The 26,468-nt window shown below is 40.4% G+C and overlaps 1 protein-coding gene across 9 annotated transcripts in view; it reads right to left on the bottom strand.

The window, feature by feature from the left end:
• Nucleotides 1-26,468, bottom strand: part of LOC126088127 (FK506-binding protein 5) — a 184,785-nt gene that overhangs the window by 14,662 nt on the left and 143,655 nt on the right. For all 9 annotated transcript variants that reach the window (XM_049906240.1, XM_049906239.1, XM_049906231.1 and 6 more), the window contains one exon: nucleotides 18,915-19,012. In XM_049906240.1, the coding sequence (XP_049762197.1) occupies nucleotides 18,915-19,012 (98 nt within the window). The remainder of the gene's footprint in view (nucleotides 1-18,914; nucleotides 19,013-26,468) is intronic.

Genomic DNA, 26,468 nt, shown 5'->3' with positions numbered 1-26,468 from the left:
TGGCACACAGCCGATCTCAGTTTGCATCTGAGATGCCCAGCATGACTGTTTCCATGAAGGATCACGAGCTGCTGGCAAAGCTCTTTTACAAGAACAGTGACTGTGCAACAGTAGTCCTGCAGAAGTTCTGGACATTCAAAGGAATGAAAAAAGCCACTGGTCTGATATCCGCTAAGGGTCTGGAGAAATTGATTACAAAATTCAAAAAGGCAGGTTCTTTAGAAGTGCAATGTGGCAGAGGAAGGAAAGTAGTTGATCCAACATCCGTTGAAGATGTGGCAACAACATTATGGGTGGGATTGAGCAATGGTGTGCAAACATGCAGCGCACGGGAAACTGCTTGAAAGTTGGACATGCCTGCCAGTATGGTGCATAAAATCCTACGAAACATCCTGCATTGCTGTCCATACAAAATCACCCACATTCAGGAGTTGCTTCATGCTGACCTTCCAGCAAGCCAGCAAGATACAGGTCCACTCTTGCTCACATGGAAATGAATAATGAATGGCCATGGAACATTCTGGGGACACACCAAGTCCATTTCCATCTTCAAGGGCATGTCAATATGCAGAATTGCAAAATATGGGCAATGGAAAATCTGCACGCACATCAACCAGTACCACTTCATTCTGCAAAGGTGACTGTGCTGGGGACATCATTTATTGTAGTGGCATGTTTTTTAGAGGAGATGAAACCTGAAAGTACTGTTACCTGTACCATCACTGGTAAGCATTGCAAGAGTCTTTCACACACTAACTTCATTCCAACCCTTCAACAGTGTGGACGTGTCGCTATGATCATTTTTATGCAAGATGGCACTTCTCCACACACTGCACAGCCATTGAAGTGACTGCTACAGAGGCATATCGGAAATGCTACAATTATCAGGCATCATGTTCCTCCAGCCTGACCATCCATATCACCTGATATGGGGGCGGGGGAGGGGGGGGGTGGAGGGGGGGAGGGGCGATTATCTGAAAGATAATGTGTTCAGTCCTCGAGTTACGAATTTAGTTCAATTGGTGACACACACTGTAAGATGCATTCCCAATGGGACCCCGTGAGACACTCCGATCTGCTGTGAAATGTGCTGCTTCTCCTCGATTTCAACTTGTGATAGAAAACTAAAGACAGAATATTGAACACATCTTGCGCCAGTCTCACGACAACTAGAAGTAGATGTCATTTTGGTTTTTATGCAGCTTTTGACCCCACGGCAATTAAAAACCAATGACATTTTGCTTTTTATGAGGTTTTTGGCCTCAGAACAATTAAAAGCCATTTTTTTTTTTTCATCTGATGTGGTATGACCTTTCCCTGGTAGATGGGATTATCTAACAGTGCCACAACTGTTGACTCCTGAACTTGTGCAGTCAAGTGTAGTGAACAGTATGGATGGTGTAATGTGCAACTCAAACCATAGCCATTGTATTCTGATTCATCTGTCATTTGTAGCAGACCTCATTCTGATAAGACACTTTAAGCACCATTTTCTGTTTTCTTTTTTTTCCCCAGTGTGAGTAATATGCTGCTCAAATCTGATGTCATTCTGAGCAGTGGTTTCCTTTCTATAACATTTTGAAACTGTAACTTTAATTATGGACACCCTGTAGATCAAGATGAGATGGGAAATGCAAAACTCCGAGAAGAAGCTGAAACTACACTCCTGGAGTAGATAACATTCCTTAAGAACTAGTGATATCCTTGGGACAGTCAGCCATGACAACTATTCCATCTGATGGTGCAAGATGTATGAGACAGGCAAAATACTCTTGCAGACTTCAAGAAGAATGTAATAATACAAATTCCAAAGAAAGCAGGTGCTGACAGGTGTGAATATTACCAAACTATCAATTTGATAAGTCATAGTTACAAAGTGCTAACACAAATTCTTTACAGAAGAGTGAAAAAATTTGTAGGATCCCACTTGGGGAAGATTAGTTTGGATTCTGGAGAAATGTAGCAACTTATGAGGCAATACTGATCCTGCGCCTTATCTTAGAAGATAGGTTAATGAATGGTAAACATATGTTTATAGCTTTTTGATGCTATTGACTGGAATACTCTCTTTGAAATTCTGAAGATAGCAGGGGTAAAACACAGGGAGCCAAAGGCTATTTTCAACTTGTGTAGAAACCAGATGGCAGTTACAAGATCAGGAAACTAGACACTAAAAGCAATAGACACATTTTGCTACCTGGGCAGGAAAATAATTGACAAGGGCCAAAGCAGAGAGGATATAAAATATAGACTAACAATGGCATGAAAAGCATTTCTGAAGAACGGAAATTTGTTAACATCGACTATAGATTTAAGTGTTAGGAAGTCTTTTCTGATGGTACTTGTCTGGAGTGTAGCTATGTATACTAGTTGAACATGGACAATAAACAGTTTGGACAAGAAGAGAATAGAGGGTTTTGAGATCTGATTCTACCGAAGAGTGCTGAGTATTAGATGGGTAGACCATGTAAATAAGGAGGAAGTACCGAACAGAATTGGGGAGACAAGAAATTTGGGCACAACTTACTAAAAGAAGGGATCAACTGATAAGACATATTCTGAGACATCAAGGGATCACCAATTTAGTACTGGGAGAAGTGCAGGGGGAAGAGAGGTAAAAATAAAATTGTACAGGGAGACCAAGGCATGACTACAGTAAGTGGATTCAGAATGATGTAACTTGTAGTTATTTGGTGATGAAGGGGCTTGCGCAGGGTAAAGAAGCATGGAGAGCTGCATCAAACCAGTCTTCAGGCTGAAGACCACAAGAACAAGAAGATTAATGTAGTAGAAGACAGTCCTGTAAATGGTCAGAATGTTTCACTGAGAAAGTGTATTACATCTGTAAATTAACTGACATGTTACATTTCATAGCAAGAGATTACAATTACAATCCACTGAATACGCAAATAATTGACTGACTAATTGCCTTTCTTTCCTCCATGCCTTTATAAACAGCTCAAATGGCATTACTTCTGAAATGTCATTATCTTCATGATTAATTATCTGCATTTTTGGTTCATTTTGTTGAACTATACAGACATTTTATAAAAATTCTGGAATGCCTCATCAAATTTCTCTGTGTTGTTACTGAGCCATTTGAACCAAGGAAATGAGGTTTTCAACCCAATATAACATTCTGTTTCATTTTCTTCATCCTTTGTATTCCAGTAGCTGTTCGAGTTTTGACAGCTACAGATTGGTGTTATGTTACTTCACTCAAAAAGTGCTGGTCCTGATTTAGAATTTATACAATTCATCATCAGATGATTTTCATTCTTTAGACCAAAACATACGAAGCATTGGTTTATTGGTCAGCTGCCGCAGGATAATCAGCAACTCACAGTTACAAACATCTAATAGAGATGGTTGTGCTAGAAGCTTTTTTTTTAGAATGTAACTTAAGTGAAATGTCCATCTGGAGCCTTTGTTTCTAGAGTTTTCCTCCAGTGAATCATATTCGTAATGTTGGTCACATTTTCACAATCACAAATGATGGTTTACATTATTAAAAACTTTCGTTTGATCAGAAAATAAATCTCCATTGTGTGTGTTTTGACACACTTACAATGTATGAAAACAAATACATGAGTGTTTACAATGTACATGACTGTCAAAAGTACTGCAGTACAGTGATACATTACAAAGATATGGCATTTCAAAAAAGGAAGTGCACAGTACTGTTAAATTAAATTGGAAAAGTATTTTACATTAAATGTAGGCCATCAAATACAGAGAAATGAAAGGGATTTTGTGAATTACAGCTAAAATGTCTTTACATGGTGGCAAGTACGGCACCTAATAAAGTTGACTATCAGGGTACAATGAAAGAAACATATTTATTGGTAAACACATATGAACAGTTCACAATTCTGGCATGAAATAGAAAATAATAGCCATTATGGGTAGAATGATAACATCTCAACTGGAGTCTAGCTTACGTCCTAGGTTGGTGTCAGCTCGATTTCCTATATAGTATCTGGCTCGGTCAAGCACAGGCTGGTCAGTGGGACGTTGGCAATGTGCTGGTGGCTCATGCTTAAACCAACAGTGGCTGCTGGGGCTTGAGGGTATCGATGGGCCCAGCCAGGTGATGACATCCTATAAGATGTCCAGTCATGTGCAGGCTGGCCGGTGGACTTTGGAAGAACACTCTTGGCAAATGGGAAACTTGTGCTTCCAGCAACGGTGGCTGTGTGGATTCAATGGTGCAAACAGGCACGGACAGGCGATGATGTGCTAGGAGATATCCAGCCAGCGTCTCGGTTGAAGTCCAGTTGGAGTTCTAGGTTGCTCAGGTCTGACATTCAGCTGGAATCCTGGGCTGCACTGGGCTACCACTGGTGAGCACTACCAACAGATGGGCTGCAGGGCACAGTCGGCGCAGAGCCCACAACATGAGCAAATGCTGCTGAGTAGTGGTCACACAGCATCTTAAATAATCAGCATCTTAAATGTTAAGTAAGCATTCAGTATGTCTGGCTGCATTTGGTCAATGATGCCAAGAGTGCTGCAACCCTATGGCTGTGGGTGTATGTACTGGTGGCAGCAGTGGCCAGGTGACTGGCCTCGCCGCAAAACTCTTCCCCCTTTAAAAAAAAAAAAAATGGTGGATCCATCAAGATACTGACATGCTAGGCTACAGCAGAAGTGCTGGCAGATGTCAGGGAAGCTGGAAGCAACGGAAATGCCCAGATGGGCAGAGACAGGATCTGGGGCTGTGGGCAAACTGCTGGCTCTGAAGGGGAACGGATCTGTGAAGTGAATGTGCTGGAGTAAAAACCCCCGGAGGCAGCACAGTGGGTTGCCAGGAGGGAAGAACTGGATTAGAAATTTGTACCAAAAGAAGAGTGGTATATCTGTGTGCAGATGAGGTACAGGTTAGGCACACAGAGAACTGCCCTGAAAGAAGCATCTGATCGGTTAAGGGGGCCTTACCGGTGGCAAAAGAAACCATGCCGGCAGCAGAAGGGTCTGTGCTGGTAAAAAACAATTGCATCAAAGTAGGCACAAAAATGAAAATAATGGAAACCTGTTCACCAGTTGGTGCTGGACCGGGGAAGGGCCTGTACCAGCAGTAGAAGAAGTCAAGCCAGTAACAGAAGGGAAGAGCCTTGCTGGCAGCAGAAGGGAAGAGTCGTGCTGGCAGCGGAATGGAGAGCCGTTCCAAATGCTGAGAATGTGAGCTCAAAGTCCTGGTGCTAAGGAAGTGACAGGATCATGTGTGAAAATGGGGGAAACAGCAGCTAGCAAGTGCAGCTCGTAATGCAGCACTGTTTGCAAAGGGCACGTGAACCTAAGGTGTCCTCACGTGGTAGCAAAGACAGCATGTAATACAGCTTGCTCCAAGGACACAATGAAAGAAATAAACTGACAGAAAAAATTGCAACAACAAAAAATAATTAATGTAGAGCAATAAAATTTTGGTACTACATTTCTCTAGACAACATATGTAAGTTATTAACACTGCAAGGTCACACGTTAAAGTAAGCACGAGGTAAGCTACTGCAAATGTAAATGCTGGTACATTAATATCCGGTGTAACTGCGAAAATGTTGAATGCAAGTATTATTGTATTATACAGGTTCCAAATGTCAGTTTGTGATATGGACTTTCACACCTGTTGCACTTGGTTGCTCAATAAAGGGACAGTTGATATTGTTTGTGGATGATGCTTGAGCTGTCATCCAATGATCTCACATATGTGCTCGATTCGAGACAGATCTGGTGATCGACCGGGTCAAGGCACCATGTCAACACTCTGTAGAGCATGTTGGTTTACAATAGCGGTATGTAGGTGAGGGTTATCCTGTTAGAAAATACTGTTCATGAATGGCAGCACAGCTGGTCGAATCACCACACTGACACTCAAATTTGTAGTCAGGGGGCAGGAATAACCATGAAAATGCTTCAGCTGTCATATGAAATTGCACCCCAGATCATAACTAGACATGTAAGTCCAGTGCGTCAAGCAGGTTGGTTGCAGGCCCTGAACTGGCCTTCTAACGAATACACAGCCCTCTCTGGCATTGAGGCGGAACCACCTTTCAACAGAAAACACAACAGACTTCCACCCTGCCCTCCAATGAGCTTTCGCTTTAAGCCACTGAAGTTGCAAATGACAGTGGTTTAGGGTCCGTAGAATGCTGCCCTGTAGGGCAGCTGACTTTGAGCTGTCCTTGACGTAACTGGTTTGTAACAGTTCGTTGTGTCCCTGGTGCCAACTGCTGCTCATATTGCTGCTGCAGATGGAGTACAATACACTCGAGCCATACACTGAACACAATGGTCTTCTCTCCCAGGAGTACTACATGGCCATCCAGAGCCCGGTCTTCTTGCTACCATACAATCTTGTGACTGTTGCTGCCGGCAATGATGCACAATGGCTGCATTCCTGCTGAGACACTCTGCAGTATCACAGAACATCCAGCTTCTTGTAGCCCTATTACACAGCCTCGTTCAAACCCAATGAAGTTTTAATACGTGTCTTTGCTGCCTTAAAGGTATTCTTGACTACTGGTGAATCTACTGATAGATGGGATGCAGGGTGCAGCTGGCATACAGCCTGAAGTGAGAGCAAATGGTGTTGAGTAGGAGATGTGCCGTGTCTTAATAATATGGTGGAGGATTTCCATGAGGTACCATGTGATGCACCACACACAACACCATATGTAACGTTCTTGAGCTCATAGACTTTATTGAACACATCTATATCCCACCCAAAAGAACATTTGCACCACTGCACTTATTCAGACTATATACGAAGTACGCTGTTAAAGAGACAATTAACAGTGTAAGGAAAAAGTCTACTTAGATATAAGAAAATTAGTATTGCAGAGCTCTGTGAGTTCACAGAAATATACACAGTTATAATGCAGCACAATTACTTTAGCTTCCACAACAAGCTCTACCAACAGCACGATGACTTGGCAATGGGAAGTGGCTTGGCTGCGATAAGAGCTGACATTAATTAATGACTATGTCTCAAACAAAATAGTCTACAGCAGAAGATATTTTGATGATACAGTCGCACTTTTTGATAGTACAAAGAGTGAAAGTGAAGCATTGGCAGCAGACCTCAGCAAAATGAATAAAAATATTAAATTAAAGTTGAAAATGAAACGAATAAGAGCATTAATTTTCTTCATATTAGAATTTATAATAGTAACCATATACATCAATTTAGTATCTACAGAAAACAATTGTCACAGACTTCATCAGTGACAACTAATTATGCCATCTCAACCAACACAAAATGGCATATTTCAGAGTGATGGTACACCAAATGCAAAAAGCACCTATGAATCTCTCAGGTCAACAAGATGAAATCAGTGCAATTGAAACAGTTAGTTACAATAATGACTATGAACCTGAACCTATACTACTCGACACTCTCCTCAACAAAATAAAAACAAAAGCCATAGGTCCACTGAACAGCAATTCACACAACATTTACTCCAAAACATACCAATCTCCCACAGAAGCCAAACCTACAAATACTGTCATCCCATACATAAGCCTACTATTGTACTAAGTAGGAAACTTATTTAAAGAGAAGAATATTAAAATCAGCTTCTGTACTAACAGTATGCTACAACAAAAAGTAATCCATGATGTAAGTCCTTCGATGAACCCTGATAGTAAACCAGGGTGTACAGGCTCCAATGTGATTCATGCCAAAAATTCTACAATGGACAGACAAGCAGAAGTTTTCAGAATAGGAACAAAGAACAACTTGATGCTTTAAGACTTGGCAACTTCAACAAATCTACATTTGCAGCCCACATTGTTGAAGTAAACCTCTCAGTGAGAAACACTGAGAACAACATGGAAATATGGCATTTAGCACAAAAAAGTGCCGCTATGAATCTGTTAAAAGAAATAGAAATACACACACCTGACTGTATCTTTAATGAGCACACTGAGTTGGCTAATACTCCTTTTATAAGGGGCATTCAAAAAGGAACGAGCAATGTGCAAATCAGTGACAGGAAGGCAATATCGTGGTGTGCGTAACGTGGTGTGATTCTGACCAGAGCGTGGACGTTCACAGACTGTCGCTAGAAGGCATGCGTGACAATACAGAGCTAGCAGCGGCATGCATCAATCATCCAACACTGCCAGTCACATTGCAAACAGTGACATGGAGGCGTCACAAGAAGAGCAAAGAGGTATCGTTCGTTTCCTAACAGCAGAAGGAGTAGGATGAACGGACATTCATCGACGAATGTCACAAGTGTATGGTGAACACATCATGTCCCTTGCAAGGGTCAAGGTGTGGCATAAGTGCTTCAGGATAGAACTGGTGTCGTTAGCCGATGATGCATGGCCTGGAGCACTACGCTGCATTACCGATCACATCATCCAGCTGGTGGATGCACTCATTGCTCAGTACCACTGAATGACAGTGAAAGTCTTAGCCGCCGTGGTCGGATTGAGTGTCAGAAGTGTTCACACCCTCATTTAGGAATGACTGCACATATGCAAAGTGTGCCCCACAGTCTTCAACCACACCAGGAAGCGTGTCAAATGGCCCACTATCATGCTCATCTTCAGTACTATGCTCGGGAAGGGAATGCGCAGTGGAAGCATTCAAGGTCAACATCACAAAAAAAAAAAAAAAAAAAAAAAAAAAAAAAAAAAAAAAAAAAAAGGCCAAGGACATCCACACGAGTGCAGGAAAGGTTATGCTGACGAGTGCAGGAAAGGTTATGCTGATGTTCTTTCACCAAGATGGTTCCCTTCTTATTCACTTCCTGTAGCATGGAACAACAGTGAATGCTCACTGTTACTCGCAAGCCTTGACCACCCTTTGCCAAGCGATCAAATCAAAACGACCAGGCAATCTCACCCATGGGGTCATTCTGCTCCATGTCAGTGCAAAGCCTCATGTGGCCAACACAGTCATGGCACTCCTGCAGAAATTATAATGGGAGGTTCTTGGCCACCCTCCATACAGTCCGAACCTCTCTCCCTGTGATTACGCCATTTTTAGTCCCCTTAAAATGGCTCTGAGGCACAAATGATTCACCTCTCACGGCAACATCCAGCTGTATGTGTGGAACCGGGTAACATCGCAGCCCCAGGAATTTTATGAGACAGCCATTCACCGCCTTGTGCCAGAGTGGGACAAGTGCCTCAACAGTCAGGGTCTATACTTCTAACATACGGGTACTGGTTTCGCTTATATGATAAACTTTCAGAAAGTACTTCCCACACTCCAATATAAATAATTTTCCTACACCTATATGCAGTTAAAGTAACAAATCTTATAATACGAATATAATACAGGGAAACATACCACATGGGAAAAATATATCTAAAAACAAAGATCATGAGACTTACCAAACAAAAGCGCTGGCAGGTCGAGACACACACAAACAAACACAAACATACACACAAAATTCAAGCTTTTGCAACAAACAGTTGCTTCATCAGGTAAGAGGGAAGGAGAGGGAAAGACGAAAGGATGTGGGTTTTAAGGGAGAGGGTAAGGAGTCATTCCAATCCCGGGGGCGGAAAGACTTACCTTAGGGGGAAAAAAGGACAGGTGTACACTCGCACACACACACATATCCATCCGCACATACACAGACACAAGCAGACATTTGTAAAGGCAAAGAGTTTCGGCAGAGATGTCAGTCAAGGCGGAAGTAAAGAGGCAGAGATATTGTTGAAAGACAGGTGAGGTATGAGTGGCGGCAACTTGAAATTAGCGGAGATTGAGGCCTGGCAGATAACGAGAAGAGAGGATATACTGAAGGGCAAGTTCCCATCTCCTGAGTTCTGACAGGTTGGTGTTAGTGGGAAGTATCCAGATAACCCGGACGGTGTGACACTGTGCCAAGATGCGCTGGCCGTGCACCAAGGCATGTTTAGCCACAGGGTGATCCTCATTACCAACAAACACTATCTGCCTGTGTCCATTCATGTGAATGGACAGTTTGTTGCTGGTCATTCTCACATAGAAAGCTTCACAGTGTAGGCAGGTCAGTTGGTAAATCACGTGGGTGCTTTCACACGTGGCTCTGCCTTTGATCGGGTACACCTTCCGGGTTACAGGACTGGAGTAGGTGGTGGTGGGAGGGTGCATGGGACAGGTTTTACACCGGGGGCAGTTGCAAGGGTAGGAGCCAGAGGGTAGGGAAGGTGGTTTGGGGATTTCATAGGGATGAACTAAGAGGTTACGAAGGTTAGGTGGACGGCGGAAAGACACTCTTGGTGGAGTGGGGAGGATTTCATGAAGGATGGATCTCATTTCAGGGCAGGATTTGAGGAAGTCGTATCCCTGCTGGAGAGCCACATTCAGTCTGATCCAGTCCCGGAAAGTATCCTGTCACAAGTGGGGCACTTTTGGGGTTCTTCTATGGGAGGTTCTGGGTTTGAAGGGATGAGGAAGTGGCTCTGGTTATTTGCTTCTGTACCAGGTCGGAAGGGTAGTTGCGGGATGCGAAAGCTGTTTTCAGGTTGTTGGTGTAATGGTTCAGGGATGCCGGACTGGAGCAGATTCGTTTGCCACGAAGACCTAGGCTGTAGGGAAGGGACCGTTTGATGTCGAATGGGTGGCAGCTGTCATAATGGAGGTACTGTTGCTTGTTGGTGGGTTTGATGTGGACGGACGTGTGAAGCTAGCCATTGGACAGATGGAGGCCAACATCAAGGAAAGTGGCATGGGATTTAGAGTAGGACCAGGTGAATCTGATGGAACCAAAGCAGTTGAGGTTGGAGAGGAAATTCTGGAGTTCTTCTTCACTGTGAGTCCAGATCATGAAGATGTCATCAATAAATCTGTACCCAACTTTGGGTTTGCAGGCCTGGGTAACCAAGAAGGCTTCCTCTAAGCGACCCATGAATAGGTTGGCATACGAGGGGGCCACCCTGGTACCCATGGCTGTTCCCTTTAATTGTTGGTATGTCTGGCCTTCAAAAGTGAAGAAGTTGTGGGTCAGGATGAAGCTGGCTAAGGTAATGAGGAAAGAGGTTTTAAGTAGGGTGGCAGGTGATCGGCGTGAAAGGAAGTGCTCCATCGCAGCGAGGCCCTGGACATGCGGAATATTTGTGTATAAGGATGTGGCATCAATGGTTACAAGGATGGTTTCCGGGGGTAACAGACTGGGTAAGGATTCCAGGCATTCGAGAAAGTGGTTGGTGTCTTTGATGAAGGATGGGAGACTGCATGTAATGGGTTGAAGGTGTTGATCTACATAGGCAGAGATATGTTCTGTGGGGGCTTGGTAACCAGCTACAATGGGGCGGCCGGGATGATTGGGTTTGTGAATTTTAGGAAGAAGGTAGAAGGTAGGGGTGCAGGGTGTCGGTGGGGTCAGGAGGTTGATGGAGTCAGGTGAAAGGTTCTGTAGGGGGCCTAAGGTTCTGAGGATTCCTTGAAGCTCCGCCTGGACATCAGGAATGGGATTACCTTGGAAAACTTTGTATGTGGTGTTGTCTGAAAGCTGACGCAGTCCCTCAGCCACATACTCCCGACGGTCAAGTACCACTGTCGTGGAACCCTTGTCCGCCAGAAGAATGACGATGGAACGGTCAGCCTTCAGATCACGGATAGCTTGGGCTTCAGCAGTAGTGATGTTGGGAGTAGGATTAAGGTTTTTTGTGAAGGATTGAGAGGCAAGGCCGGAAGTCAGAAATTTCTGGAAGGTTTTGAGGGGGTGATTTTGAGGAAGAGGAGGTGAGTCCCGCTGTGACGGAGGACGGAACTGTTCGAGGAAGGGTTCAATTTGCATAGTGTCTTGGGGAGTTGGATCATTAGGGGTAGGATTAGGATCATTTTTCTTCGTGGCAAAGTGATATGTCCAGCAGAGAGTACGAGTGTAGGACAGTAAATCTTTGACGAGGGCTGTTTGGTTGAATCTGGGAGTGGGGCTGAAGGTGAGGCCTTTGGATAGGACAGAGCTTTCGGATTGGGAGAGAGGTTTGGAGGAAAGGTTAACTACTGAATTAGGGTGTTGTGGTTCCAGATTGTGTTGATTGGAATTTTGAGGTTTTGGAGGGAGTGGAGCTGGAAGTGGGAGATTGAGTAGATGGGAGAGACTGGGTTTGTGTGCAATGAAAGGAGCTTGAGGTTTGCTGGAAAGGTTGTGAAGGGTGAGTGAGTTGACTTTCCGGAGGTGGGAAACCAGGAGATTGGATAGTTTTTTAAGGTGGAGGGTGGCATGCTGTTCTAATTTGCGGTTGGACTGTAGGAGGATGCTCTGAACAGCCGTTGTGGATGTGGGAGAGGAAAGACTGAGGACTTTTATTAAGGATAGGAGTTGAAGGGTGTGTTCATTGGCTGAGTTGATGTGTAGGTGAAGGATTAGGTGGGTGAGGGCAATGGATTGTTCAGTTTGGAACTGGTATAGGGACTATTGAAAAGGAGGGTTGCAACCAGAGATGGGAACTTTGAGTGTGAGGCCTTTGGGAGTAATGCCAAATATCAGACAAGCCTGAGAAAATAAAATATGGGAGTGTAATCTGGCTAGGGCGAAGGCATGTTTGTGGAGGGAATGTAAATAAAACTTAATGGGGTCGTTGTGGGGGTGTTGTGAGGGTGACATGGTATTTGAAGGTGGAAAGTGTAACACGAGGCTGAAATGAAAATGAAAATAAAAATATATGGGGAGAGATAAAGGTGAACTAGAAAGCAACTGGAGATCTGGTGTGAAAAAAGGCGAAAAAGTGTTGGTTAGAGCTGGGCTATGTTGATCCTGTGATGAACTTGTGTAGGTAGACAACGATGTGCAGAAAGGTTAGGTGGTTATGTTGCCGCCAAAACACGTTAAAGGGTGGAGAAATTCGGGAAAATTTCGAAAAACCTACGTGTAAATGTATTAAAAGGAGTGGTTTTGTGGTGGCAGATTATGAGAATGAGGCTAACAATTGTCTGACGAAGAAATAATGATGTTAAAACCTGTGGGAAGCGGCTAAAAATGATCAGTGATGTGAGAAAAATGGAAATGGAAATAAAGCAAAAGTTATTAGAACTAGCCAAAATGGTTGTTTAATAGGTGAAAGGAACTGTTTGTGAACTAGAAACGGTGGATTTTATAGTAGCGGTAGTGTTGAAAGCGGAAAAAAAAAATTTTTTTTTGGGTTATGGTTTGGAAGTGGGTTACGTATTATTACGTATTACGTATTATTGAATATATATCAGCGGGATAAAATTGTGTAGTAGATTACGGATTGTATAGTAGATTACGGATTGTGTCTGTGTATGTGTGGATGGATATGTGTGTGTGTGTGTGCGCGCGAGTGTACACATGTCCTTTTTTCCCCCTAAGGTAAGTCTTTCCGCTCCCGGGATTGGAATGACTCCTTACCCTCTCCCTTAAAACCCACATCCTTTCGTCTTTCCCTCTCCTTCCCTCTTTCCTGATGAAGCAACTGTTTGTTGCGAAAGCTTGAATTTTGTGTGTATGTTTGTGTTTGTTTGGGTGTCTATCGACCTGCCAGCACTTTTGTTTGGTAAGTCTCATCATCTTTGTTTTTAAATCTTATAATACTGTATATATCTACAATAGACAATAATTTCCATGACACTAAATATAAACAAATTTCAATGTACTGTCACCATCAATGTTCAAACAGTGCATACAGATTTAAAATACTTTTTATCAACATTTATTTCTCTATCATTTTGTAAATAAAATCATCTTTTATATATCTGTATTTAATGGTGTACGTTTAATGCAAAATACTGTTTCAATTTAACATAACAGTAATGTATGCTTCTTTTACCAGAATGCCAAACTTTTGTAATGTATCACTGTATTGCAGCATCTTGATACTCATTTATTTGCTTGTGGGTCAAAACATGTGGTGCACATTGGAAATTTGTTTGTGATCAAACACAAGTGTTTAATAACGCAAACCAACAAATGTGACTGTGAAAATACAACAAACATTACAAATACAATTCACTGGAAGAAAATTGTGAAAACAAATGCTCCAGATGGACATTTCATGTAAGGCACATTCTAACACAAGGTGTAGAGCAGCCAACATGTTTTTAACTGTGAATATTTGATTATCCTAGTGCAACTCACCAATAAACCAATACATCATACGTTTTGACGAAACCATGAAATCCCATCTGATGAATTATATAAATTTAAAACCACTAACGGTACTTTTTGAATAAAGTAACTTAAGACCAATTTGTGACTGGCTGCCGATGTACACCACCAAACAGTTTATTTTGCATAATAGCCACAGTCTCCAACCATGTCATCATATGACAAAACTCATTCATTTAATGATAGTAGTATTTTACTCAGGCTTTTAAAGAAATAAGGTTAAAAATGTGCTGTTGTGACTCTGAGTGCACACCACATTTTTCATGCTTTTACTGTTGGCTGTCCAGCTGCGTGCAATCATTTTTATAACATGATATTTTGACAGTGTAACTTTGCCTTCGTCTTCAGGTGGTACCTGTAGAATGAGCATCTTTGCTAAATTCTGCCTCCTTTACACTCTTATCTCCCCTACCCCTTCCTCTACTGTCAGTTGCATGCCACGACAGATGGAGTAGTGGGGCAACAGAACTGCCAGATTCTGGGTGCTTGCTCTGATCCCTCAGTACTCCTGTGCCCAGCGTAGGGTGCACAAGTCACCCTCAGGCGATGCTGTGATTTTAGTTGGCTGAGTGCAGGTCCCAAGTTTTGCTAAGAGTGAACTCAGTGTCTCTATTGATCAGCTATTCAGCCACTCATATTTCAATAGCCTCTTTCAGAACACAGTCTCAAAATGATGAGATTTGTATTACTGCTTCCTTTTCTTTATACTTCGTGGAGTCCCCTGCTGCCATGCTTGAGCTCGTTGCGTCTTCTGTCTTCCTTGCATCTTTCTTCGATTGTCGGTACAATCTCCCCAATATATGCCTTACTGCATTTACATGAAATAACGGTAAATGCTTGATTTATGGAGCCACAAGTTATTTCTCTGTATTTAATGGCATGGTTTTGGAGGTAGATGGAAAATGCATTTATGTCAGGCCAAGATCCTGCCGATTTTGTTTGATACTTTGCTGGCACACTGCAGATATGCCATTGCCTTCTCCTTCTTGTTGTTGTTTTCTGTCTGCTGGGCTTGTACTTTCTACCTGAAAGCAAGTCGGATTTGTCTCTCATCATACCCATTCTTCTTGAAAGTGTGGTGATGGTGGCTGGCAGCATGGAGATACTAATGAGTGTGGGCAGTCCTACAGTGCTGACTGTTCTGCGCGTGACTAAGATGTCTAAAATGGGGGGGTTCACCATTCTCATCCACCATCATGATGAATTTGATACTTGGGTGCTGAGAGTTCAGATTTGCAGGAACTCCTGAAGTCTTTCACTCCCTTGTGGCCATATCTGAAAAAGCATGTAGGCTTCAGTGCAGCTAAGACCAACAGTGTGAACAAGAAGACTATTGAGCTCCTGGGCTGGTCCCTGCCAAAGGAAATTGTCAAGAAGCTTTGACCAATAGCTGCTGCACTACCAAGGCTCTATTGCATATCAAACGTTAACAAATGGGATGTTCCTCTACATCCTCAACACAGACACAAGAATGCACCAGCAGGCCAAACATCAGGAACTTAATACATATCATTCAAGAGGTGCAAGAACTACGCCTCCATGACCAGGACCTTATGGTGAGCTTTAATGTGGTATCCTTCTTCACCAGAATGCCACTTGCTGATAACCTCCAACTGATCAGTGGGAAATTCAACCTGACAGTGACTAACCTCTTTGAATTTGTCCTCACATTAACATTCATTCTCTTCAAAGGTGAATATTATGAAGAAACAGATGGTGTCACCATGGGGTGCCTTCCGCCACCAGTTAAAAAAAGCAAGCTCAAGAAACAGCTGCACTGAAGCTTATATGCTGCTTCAGATATGTTGATGACACATTTGTTGCATGGCCACATGAGAGTGAAAGACTTTAGGAGTTCCTCCAATGTCTGAACTCTCTGCACCCTAGTATCAAATTCACTATAGAGATGGAAGAGGATGGTGAACTCCCTATTTTGGATATCTTAGTCAAGCACAGAATGGACGGCAATATAGGACACAGTGTGTACAGGAAAACCACCTACACTGATTTTTATCTCCAGGCTGCCAGCTGCCATCATCTTTCATAGTGTGAGGGTGTGCTACGTAAACTGATACACTTGGCCTGTGGAATATTACCAAGGTAGATTAAACACATTAAGCAAGTTTTCAATAAGAATGAATATGGTGAGAGACAAATCCAATGTGCTTTCAGGCAGAAAGTACAAGCACAGAAGACAAAAAATGATAATGAGGAGAAGATAATGGTGTATGTGTAGCAAGCTGGCAAAGTATCAAACAAAATTGGCAGAATCCGAGCTTGACATAACATGAAATGCGTTTTCTGTCCACCTCCAAATATTCTTGACCTACTGAAAGACAACTTGGGACTCCATAAACCAGGTGTTTACCGCATTCCAGGTAAATGTGGTAAGGCATATATTGGGGACAGTGTATGGACAATTGAAGAAAGATGCTAGGAACACAGAAGATACACCGAGCTTAAGGAACCAACAAAATCTGCAGTTGCAGAACACTGTATGGCTACAGGGGACTCGATGAAGTATGAGGTGCTGAGACAGACCTAGTAATTTTGGGACTGTGTTCTGGAAAAGGCTACTGAAATACGAGTGGCTGAACAGGCTGATCAACACAGACACTGGGTTCACTTTCAGCAAAGCTGGGACCCAGCACTCAGCCAACTAAAATCACAGCATCAATCGAGAGTGACTTCCACACTCTACGCAGGCCACAGAAGTACTGAGGGACTAGAGTTCGTACCCAGCAGCCAGCAGTGCCCCCCACTACTCCACCCATTCCGGCATGCAACAGACAGTGGAGGAAGGGGTAGGGAGCCGTAAGAGTATAAAAGGGCAAAAGATGTTCATTCTAAAGGTATCACCTGAAAATGATGGCAAGGTACCCTGTCGAAATACTGTCTTACAAAAACAACTGCACCTGGCTGGACATCCGAGAACAGTGCAAACGGCTCATTCACTGGGAAAACCTAAAATCAAATACCACATTTTTCATTCTACTCCACCAAATATATGCACAACTGTATAAACATCACTTAAGCTTAAACAGCTTCAGCTGTCTCAATGGTGACTGTTCACGGTTGTCAAAGAGGTGGTCTCTGCCATGTCTGTTCAGGCACTACCTAGTCAAGGCTTGTCAGAGTCCGTCTGGCCTTCTCCATGATACACTACCTAGTCAAGGCTTGTCAGAGTCCGTCTGGCCTTCTCCATGATATGTGCAGTTTTTTCATCACGAAACAGAACACCTGATGAGTTAAAGTAATAATTCTTTTAAAATTGCAGTTAAGCTCAATTTTATACTTTTATGCTTTACAAAAGGCTGTTGTAGAGTTTTTTTATGTTTTAATTAATAACAGAGGTTCTGGATGCCATGTTTTATCTCTCTCTCTCTCTCTCTCTCTCTCTCTCTCTCTCTCTCTCTCTCTCTCTCTCTCTCTCTCTCTCTCCCTCCCTCCCCCTATTCTGGAAGTGACTACACAGAATATGCAATATTATTTGTTCTCATGTTTAAATTTATTGTATACAGAAAACAATAATATAAAAACTGATATTTTTTTTATACTTCTCAATGTTGGACACTATGTGATTTTCAGAGAGTAGAATTCATATTCTTTATTAATTCAAGGTGGTAGCTAAAATAAGACATAAATCTTGATGGATCAGATTTATCTGTAATGCACTGACAGTGGCTTTTTTTTCTCCTGAGCCAGGTGAGAAAGGTGCCAATCTGCTGTCACCTATCTTATACTACTTACCAGTGCAGTAGTTTTCCCTCCTTTTAATCCAGTTTGTTTTATCAGGAGTTTAGCAATTTTTTGTATTTCCCATACAATATTTAGCTTTCTTTTTACAACTCCCATTCATTTCAACATCTTCTTCCCCCACCCCCACATCATGTCCCTTGTAGTCACAACTATTCCTGCAAGCTGTAATTTCTCAGGTTCAAATACCATCTGTTTATGGTGTTTCATTGCTGATTCCCTGTTTTTCTCACATGACTCATCTAACGTTCTTAGGCAGATGATGGTATCATGATATAGGGCAAGTCTTGGAAACAGTGACTAAGAGTGAACTTTCATTCTTTTTCATAACTGAGAACCACTCTTTCTCTCACTCTTTTGTATCTGTTCTACATGCTCTTTTAAGCTAAGGAGAATCTAGTAACCCCTTACCCACAACAATCTCATTTGAATCTCGATCTGTTGATATTGTGCCTTACAATTTATGAGCTTGTCTACCATCTGTACCTATTATATAATAAAGTCCCAGGCCATTTTTTTCTGTTTGCATGTGAAAGATAATCTCAGAAACTGCTGTAGGGATTTTGAGATAGTTTTCATTAATAGATAGATTGAATATTCAGGAGGAAGGTTTGTGTACATTAGCGTTATGCCAGACAAGTCATCCTGCTGTCGATACTTAGGGCTACCCACATGAAGCACGGGGATTGTTCAGTCAGTACAAAGCTGGTGGGAGGGTGTAGGGGGAGGCTAGGGAGATTATCTTAAGTAGTTATCTCATGGTAGGAAATACTGTATGAAATGTGAAAACTATTTTCATGGAATTTAAGTATAAGAGGTGGTACAAAATGCGGAACATTAATATTTCTGCACAGAATTCCAGGCCAAGCTGTTACATCACACAATGTTTTTGTTCCTACCAATCTGTAACTCAACAAAATCACAACTAAAACACAAGTCAGAATCCAGAAGATATTAAGAATATATGGATATTAGTCTTTTTACACTGGCAATTTCATAATGGAATATGGAAATTAAACTATAGCATGGGAGATGTAGCCAGCATCCTACTGTAAAAGAAATCTTTTTGGGAAAAAATGTGTGTACCTGTTGTTCATCATAAACTCCGAAGGATTCAAGAGCTGACATATCTGCTGCAGTCTCCTCAGTACCAGATGTGTTTGTAGCCTCAGCAGCTCCACTTGCTAAAAAAAAAAGGTAAAAAATAACAATACAATTAATAATAATAATAATAATAATAATAGTAATAGTAATAATTAATAATAATAATAATAATACAATTATTGAAAATCTCTGGTACAATTCAAGTACAATACAACCAAAGGATTGAGTAAAACTCTAGAGCAAGGTGTTGCTATGATGAGACACTGGGGCTGCGTTCACAAGAATAAATCCTCTTCCAGCTATCCATATTAAGGATTTCCATGGTTTCCACAAACTGCTTAAGGAAAATCCATGGCTGGTTCATTTGAAAAAGTCATGGTGGATTTTCATCCACCTTTCCCAATTTGAGCTTGTTCTTGTTTTTTAATTACCTCATTCTTGATAGGACACTTAACTCTTATCTTGCTTCCTTTCTTTTCTCCTTTTCTTTCTTACGTTCACTGCACCCAGTAGTTACCTCACCCAGTGGTGTCACTGTGCCCAGAAATTCTAGACGATACAAACATTGTTGTTAAAAGTAATCACACAGTTATCTAATTTTGATGCAAAGAAAATGTAAAAATATAATTAATATTTTCATCCATTTTCATCAGTTGTTACTTTAGTTACATTTATCACACATACATGAATAAATATTATTTGACGATGGAAAGTGCAGGATGGAATTAATATTTCCATTTTTTTTCCTCAGCTGTTACTTTAGTTACATTTATCATGCACATATGAATAAATATTATTTAACAATGAAAAGGGCAGGATGGAATGACAATAACAATATGGAAAGAACAGATTGCTACTCATCATATAAAGGAGGCATTGAGTTGCAGACAGGCACAATGAAAAAGACTGCAAAAATATTAAAACTTTCACATGAAGTCCTTCTTTGGCAATGTATTTTTTACTGCAGAAGAATGATTTTGTCTGAAAGCTCTAACATTTTAATAGTCTTTTCCATAACATCTGTCTGTAACTCTATGCCTCCTCCACATGGTGAGTAGCAATTTATTCTTCCCATGTTGTTGTTAATAAACATTATCTGTCTTTTACGATTGAATGTTTATTATTATTTTCAGTAAAAAATGTTTCACCTGTTCATATTAAGCATGATCAGTGTTACCAGGTGATTATAATTTGAGTACAGCTACTCACAGAGGTCCAGTGTGGGCCATAATTATTGCGTGGCAGCAAAATTTGGTAGATATTTTAATGCATTAATGAAAATCTGATTTATATTGAAAAAAAAAATAGTTTAAGTTTTGGCCCAGGTGAGAATCTGGCACTGAGCATGTAAGAAAGACATATAGAAATGTTTCCATATGTAATGGATTAGGCATGGGACATGAATGAAAACGTCAAACAAGTGTGAAAGGCATAATGTTGATTTTATTATTAACCATTAATTACACAATTTGTTCAATATGAGCACCAGAGATGTTGACAGGATACTGTGCAATGCCAGATTCGCACCTGATGGCCAAAATTTGAATTAATGTTTTTCCAGGGTAAACTGGATATGCAGTAACACCAAGTTTTGCAGCCACATGATAATTACGACCCACATTGGACCTCTGTGAGAACTACACTTTAATTATAACCACTAGTTACATAAAAAATAAAATGGATCAATGTTTAACTATACATTTGTTATTAAGAGATCATGGAAACACATTTAGATTGTCTAATTATTTACAGTACTTAGAGTGATAGAATTGTGGCTTAGAATTACTTCCAAGCCTTCTACTGTCTTTATGTGATCTTATCTGTGGCTCTTGCGAATGCACTATATCAGTGGTAGTCAAACTTTTTTACCTAGCATCCACTTTTGTGTCTGTTAGTAATAAATTTTTTGAACCACCCACTAGTTCCACAGTAATAGTGATTTATAAAGTAGGTAAGTAGCTTTCCTTTCTAAAATTTATAAAGCAGAGTTACAAAAAGTTAAAGCATATAGAAATAATTACCAACCAAATACGTTATGTCAAAATTTAATTAAAACCTAATGAAAATGGATAAGGACCAGGTTGACTACCAATGCACTAGATGAACACAGTTATGAATTAACTGTATGTCACAATCAGACATTTCAGTGGACACAACATTGCTTGCTACCAACTATCCTTGGCCTTGCTGCAGCAAGATTGACTGTGGTATTATAAGAACTGTAGAGGGTAACAGTGAAGTGTTATGTTGGGGTGGAGAGGAAAGGTAGATCAGTGGTGTGGTAATGGGGGCACTATAGAGAAAATTGTTTGTGTGTGTGTGTGTGTGTGTGTGTGTGTGTGTGTGCAACTGTGCAGACACTGTGATCAAGGCAGTGAAACTAAAATTTCTGTTCTCTAAAACACACACAGCTCCAACACTGTAACAAAGAATTGGTGGCACTGGATAGCTTGCGAGCTTGAGGTCAGCAAATGTTATCTAGATGAGGTTGGTCACAATAATCAATGCTATGTTAATGTAAGCTCTGGACATGTTTCAGCAATCACTGTTGAGCAGAATGGTAGAACACTATGTGTTTCAGAAAATAAGAATCTGCTTAGCTGTCTTAACTGCATGAATCACAGTATCAGGCCCACTTTCTTCTCCTCACACCAGTACTTCTGAATACAGTATCACATAACAGAAGTTTTCTAAAATTGTTCACATTGATATTAACACATATTTAGTTCTTCGTGTTTGTTTTATAGCAAGATAACTTAACAGTTACACAAAACAGACTCAATGCAATAACTGGATATGCAATGTTTTGACTTAAAAACATGTTTGCTAACTTATGTAATGACACCTGACTATTACCAATCTGACAATATTATGAAAAGGATAGATTACTACTCACTATATAGCAGAGATGTTAAGTCACAGATAGGCACAACAAAAGGCTACTAACACTGCCAGTCTTGCCCCAGCAGCCAAAACAGTGGTCATGTGTGTGTGTGTGTGTGTGTGTGTGTGTGTGTGTGTGCGTGCGTGCGCGTGTGTGTGTTGTCTATCTCAGGAGGTGGCCTTTTGTCCAAAAGCTTACAACCAGTAGTATTTTTGTTGTGCCTGACTGCGGCTCAACACCTCCACTATATGGTTAGTAGCAATCTATCCTTTTCATAATATTGTCATTATTCCATCCTGGCTCTTCCACTGCTTGATATCACCACTTTGATCTTTTTGTTTTCAAACACATAGGATCAGAGGTGTAACATATTCAGTACTGGCTTGCCTGCAAAAATAAAATTCATATTCTCTAAAATAAAATGTATAACCTAGCAGTAAGTAATATAACTTGATTACAGCAAGCAGAAGTAGAAATTTAATGCAAAGTGTTTTACAATCCCATGCAATATAAACAAGGGATTATTTGTTTTGTTTTCTGTTTTCAAAGTATCAAACAAAATTATTAATACCGTCATAAAAAATTTAATACGTTATAGTGATTGACACTCAATATCATTAAGCACAGGCCTATACCTCTATCTGTTGATCAATGCACACACTTAAAAAAGTGACTGAACTTACTTTGATCGCTAGTAAAACTGGACCATGTGGCCTGCTTTCTGTGTTGCAAAGGTATTGATGATCTTACTGACATCAAAGGATCTAGCTCTTTAAGTACTGAGGAGGCTGAGTTCATTACATCTGTCTTGGGCCATAGAATTCTGCAGATAGTTCTTGATAAGTTTGGGCTTCGAAAATGAGTGTTTAACCAAAGGGAAGTAACAGGAACAGTTAAAAACACATAAAATGCTGTGCATTAATACGGAACGACTGCAGCTATGATTCAGATCTATATTACTAATATTTTGGTAAGCCAACTGCATAGGTTGATGTGGCTATTATTTTCTTCAGTGTCTTTTTAAAAGCTGTTAGCTGGTCTGGGCATTAACTGGATACATCCTCCTCATATCCATTTGGAGAATTACTGCTGCATTGTAAATCACTTTGTCAGATGCTGAATTTAGAAATTTTAGACAAATTTTTTTGAAGAAATGGTTAACATTATGCATATCCTCAAATCTGCTTTTTAACTGGACTACAATAATGTCCAAACAGCGATTAACAACAGTGGTTCTGACGTACATATTTTGATCCACTAGCTGCTCGTCCCGACAGAATACGTCACAATGTTTTCTCACTTTTCTAGTTATTTTATCTCCAAATTGTGGTGAAATGCCCAACTTATTTGCTGAAGACATAGCTGATGACCTTGCAACTTCAAAATTCTTTCAACAGCAAGATAAAATATCAGCTGCATTATCAATAAGAGAACAACACGATTTATCAAGCTCTACATTTTTTGACTGCATAATCTGAGGTTCTAAACTTTGTGCATTCACTATCTGAAAAATGAATTCAAATTTCGCTAATTGGTTTTTTCAAAACAGCTGTGTGTTCTTTTTCTTCTCTTTTCTTATACGGCAATCTTATTCTTGACATAGCCTTAAGTACATGGTGGGGCAATTGAAAGTGGTCTGGACGAGTGGATACGAATGTATGCTTATAACCCACCCCCTCCCCCACAACAGAATGGAACAACTGCCAGTACAGTCAGCCAAACCCCAAACCTTAGACCATAGTTACACAATCTTCATGCCTGTCAGAGTTGTTCGCAGAGGTCAGTCTGGTTGAAGCTGTAGCTGGCCAACCAGGTCACTTAGTCTGTCAGTGTGTGATTACTTTGCATGGGGACCCTCAAGTCTAAAGTGTATCATAATAACCCTCATAGTCTTCAAGAATTGCAGTACGACATTTCGGATAAGACTGCAACAATTCCAGCAGTCCATGTTCGATCTGCCATCAGCACCTTGCTGACTAGGGCCCAAATGTGCCAAGAGAAGAATAGTGCTCAATTTCAACATCTGCTATGGTCAGGTTAGTACAGTATTTCCTTTCCTCTGCTGTGTTTCCTTGTTCCCTGGAACTCTATTCCCTGGATCACTTTTATTTGCCCCACCCTGCACATTAACATAAACATAACGAAGTGGTTTAACAGATTGACATCTCGAAGACCAAAGGGATGGGTAAACTTTTTTAAGATACAAAAACATACCAAAATTTCTCATATTTTAATACGAAGACTCAATAAAAGATACAACATTTCTACTGTGTCACAAAGGAACCTGACTTCTTGAATTCCACATGCACCATCATTAAGTAATAGATTTAAATAATGCACATTTCTTGCAGTTCTTTGTTGAATTCTCTTTCTCACACCTTTGTGTAAGTCTGGTATATTTGCACAACTGCCATAACGCTGACCATGGCATTTAGTTAACAAAAGTCCCTTATTGTCTACTGCACATAGTATTTCCTTTTCTGTTAATAATGTATTTTGATCTATTATTTCACGAAAATCTAAAAAGCTTTCATTTATCTTCCTGTCACAAGGTTTCCCAGTGACATCACATGAAACTGTACATACCTAAATATCTCAGTTAATTGTCCTCTTTTTGTAATTGTAATGGTAGAAAAGAATGGTAAAGCTTTAATGTCATTAATAATTTCTTTTTCAGATGCACAAGGTATGAAATTTATTAACTCATTCTGAGTAGAAGGGCTAAGATATTTTTGTGTGAATTTTGGTTTACTTATTAGATCTCACAACAGTGGATTTTAATTTGCAAGGGAAGCTATATTACAGGATCCTAATGTTAATGTCACATTTGTAATGGGCTGCAGGACCTGTTTCCATAAATTCTCACGTTTCTTTAATTCCAAATCTATAACTGCGTCAATTGTGGTTTTGTCACAGTATTAACTGGAAATGAGGCATTTCTTCAAATGCACAAACTAGTTTTGTGCCGCACTATTGATTAGCCACCACCAATCTCTTCCCTTCAAGCTGAAAATGATTTCTGTCCTCCAAAGAGCCACCATGGTTTACAATAAACAGTCATTTTTAGATGAATAACACAACCATTCTCTCCAAATTCTTTGTACTGTCAATGTGAAGGACCTGATTTCCCACTTAGCATCATTGGAAAATGGGCTTGTTGCCTGATAAGGATTTTGTATGACAAAGAACTTTCAGTTTTGGTGTCTCCATCTAACTGGTAATCTGCATGACCATTTGAATAATCTGCAGTATTAATAGGCCTAATTATATTTATGGCAATTTTGTTATAATAACCTTTTTTGGTTTCATAATTGCTGTTACCTATTTTCACATGCAAAGTGCATGAACTTGTGACACAGCAAACTTTTATAACCACTGAGCTAGCACTGCTTTAGGAAGAGAAGAAAAAAAACTTATTTTTACTAATTTGTTTGTTGTTTTTCTAATACTCAATTTAAACGCTGAACTGTCCAAGTCAACTAATTCTGGAAAATATTACACCATTTAACAGCATATCTATTCTTAACTTCCCATGAAGAGTGCTCCTTTGAAACTGAGTTGGCTGTTGACTGATCATTACTACACCATATCATCTTATTGGATAATTGACATTGATGTCAAATAAAGATGTGACAAAAGTTAAATTTTAAGAAAAAATGTGCATAATTCAATCTCAGGTACACTGCACATCCACAAAGAAAAATTTTCTACATAAATGTAATATTTTAGCATAAATTTTCATTGTTGTCACTGTTTTGTGACAACTAATATGCACCACTGTTTTGTGACAATCGAGAGACATGCTGCAGACCAAATGTTAAGAGAGATGTTACAGACAAGCACTGTCTACACACTCTTACAGCTGTGGTAAACTCAACTCCACATTGGCAAGTCTACCAAATCATATTGATCTGACTATTCCTGTGAAGACTGGCATTTGGTTTGACTATTTATCTATTATCTATTTCTGTATTTATTCTTGTATGAACTTTTATTTTTTATATATTCTTTTAATCTTAATAATAATTATGTAATATTTATTTGCTTTTCTATGTGACCCCTAAAGTACTGGGCCCACCCAGATTTCAGGCACCAATGTTATGCCACTGCACAGATTCAAAACAAGGCAACACAGCAATGTTATATGCGTACTTCAGTGCAGCACAAGTGTTGAAGAAAGTGTACCACATAGAGTTACAAAGCCTACACATCAACAAGTGCACACAGAAAACCACTGTGAAGTGGAGTTTAGGTGGTACATCATATTTTACCACATATTATTCTTTCAATTCTTTTGTGGGTGAAGCACAGGAAGAATGACCACTTAAATGTTTTTGATTATGTTGTAACTAGTCTAATCTTGCCTTTGTAGCCCTTATGGGACCAATACATAGGGCATTGCAGTATGCCCAAAATTTCTCACTTAATAACGGCATTCAAGAGATAATTAGAATCTATTTTTGCTCTCTCATGGGTTGCCATCCAAACAACTACTACGCAGTTCACACTTACGGTAAGTGCTTGGCAGAGAGTTCATAGAATCGCTTTCAGGTTATTTCTTGACCACTTCACAAACAAACAGCACGTGGGGAAAATGAAGATTTAAATCTCTCCTCGTGAGCTCTGATTTACCTCATTTTGATATGATGTAA

Source organism: Schistocerca cancellata, chromosome 6 (genome assembly GCF_023864275.1).
Source record: "Schistocerca cancellata isolate TAMUIC-IGC-003103 chromosome 6, iqSchCanc2.1, whole genome shotgun sequence".
Taxonomy (NCBI): domain Eukaryota; kingdom Metazoa; phylum Arthropoda; class Insecta; order Orthoptera; family Acrididae; genus Schistocerca; species Schistocerca cancellata.
The sequence above is the reverse complement of the archived record's forward strand: the minus strand, read 5'-3'. Positions and strand labels throughout refer to the sequence as shown.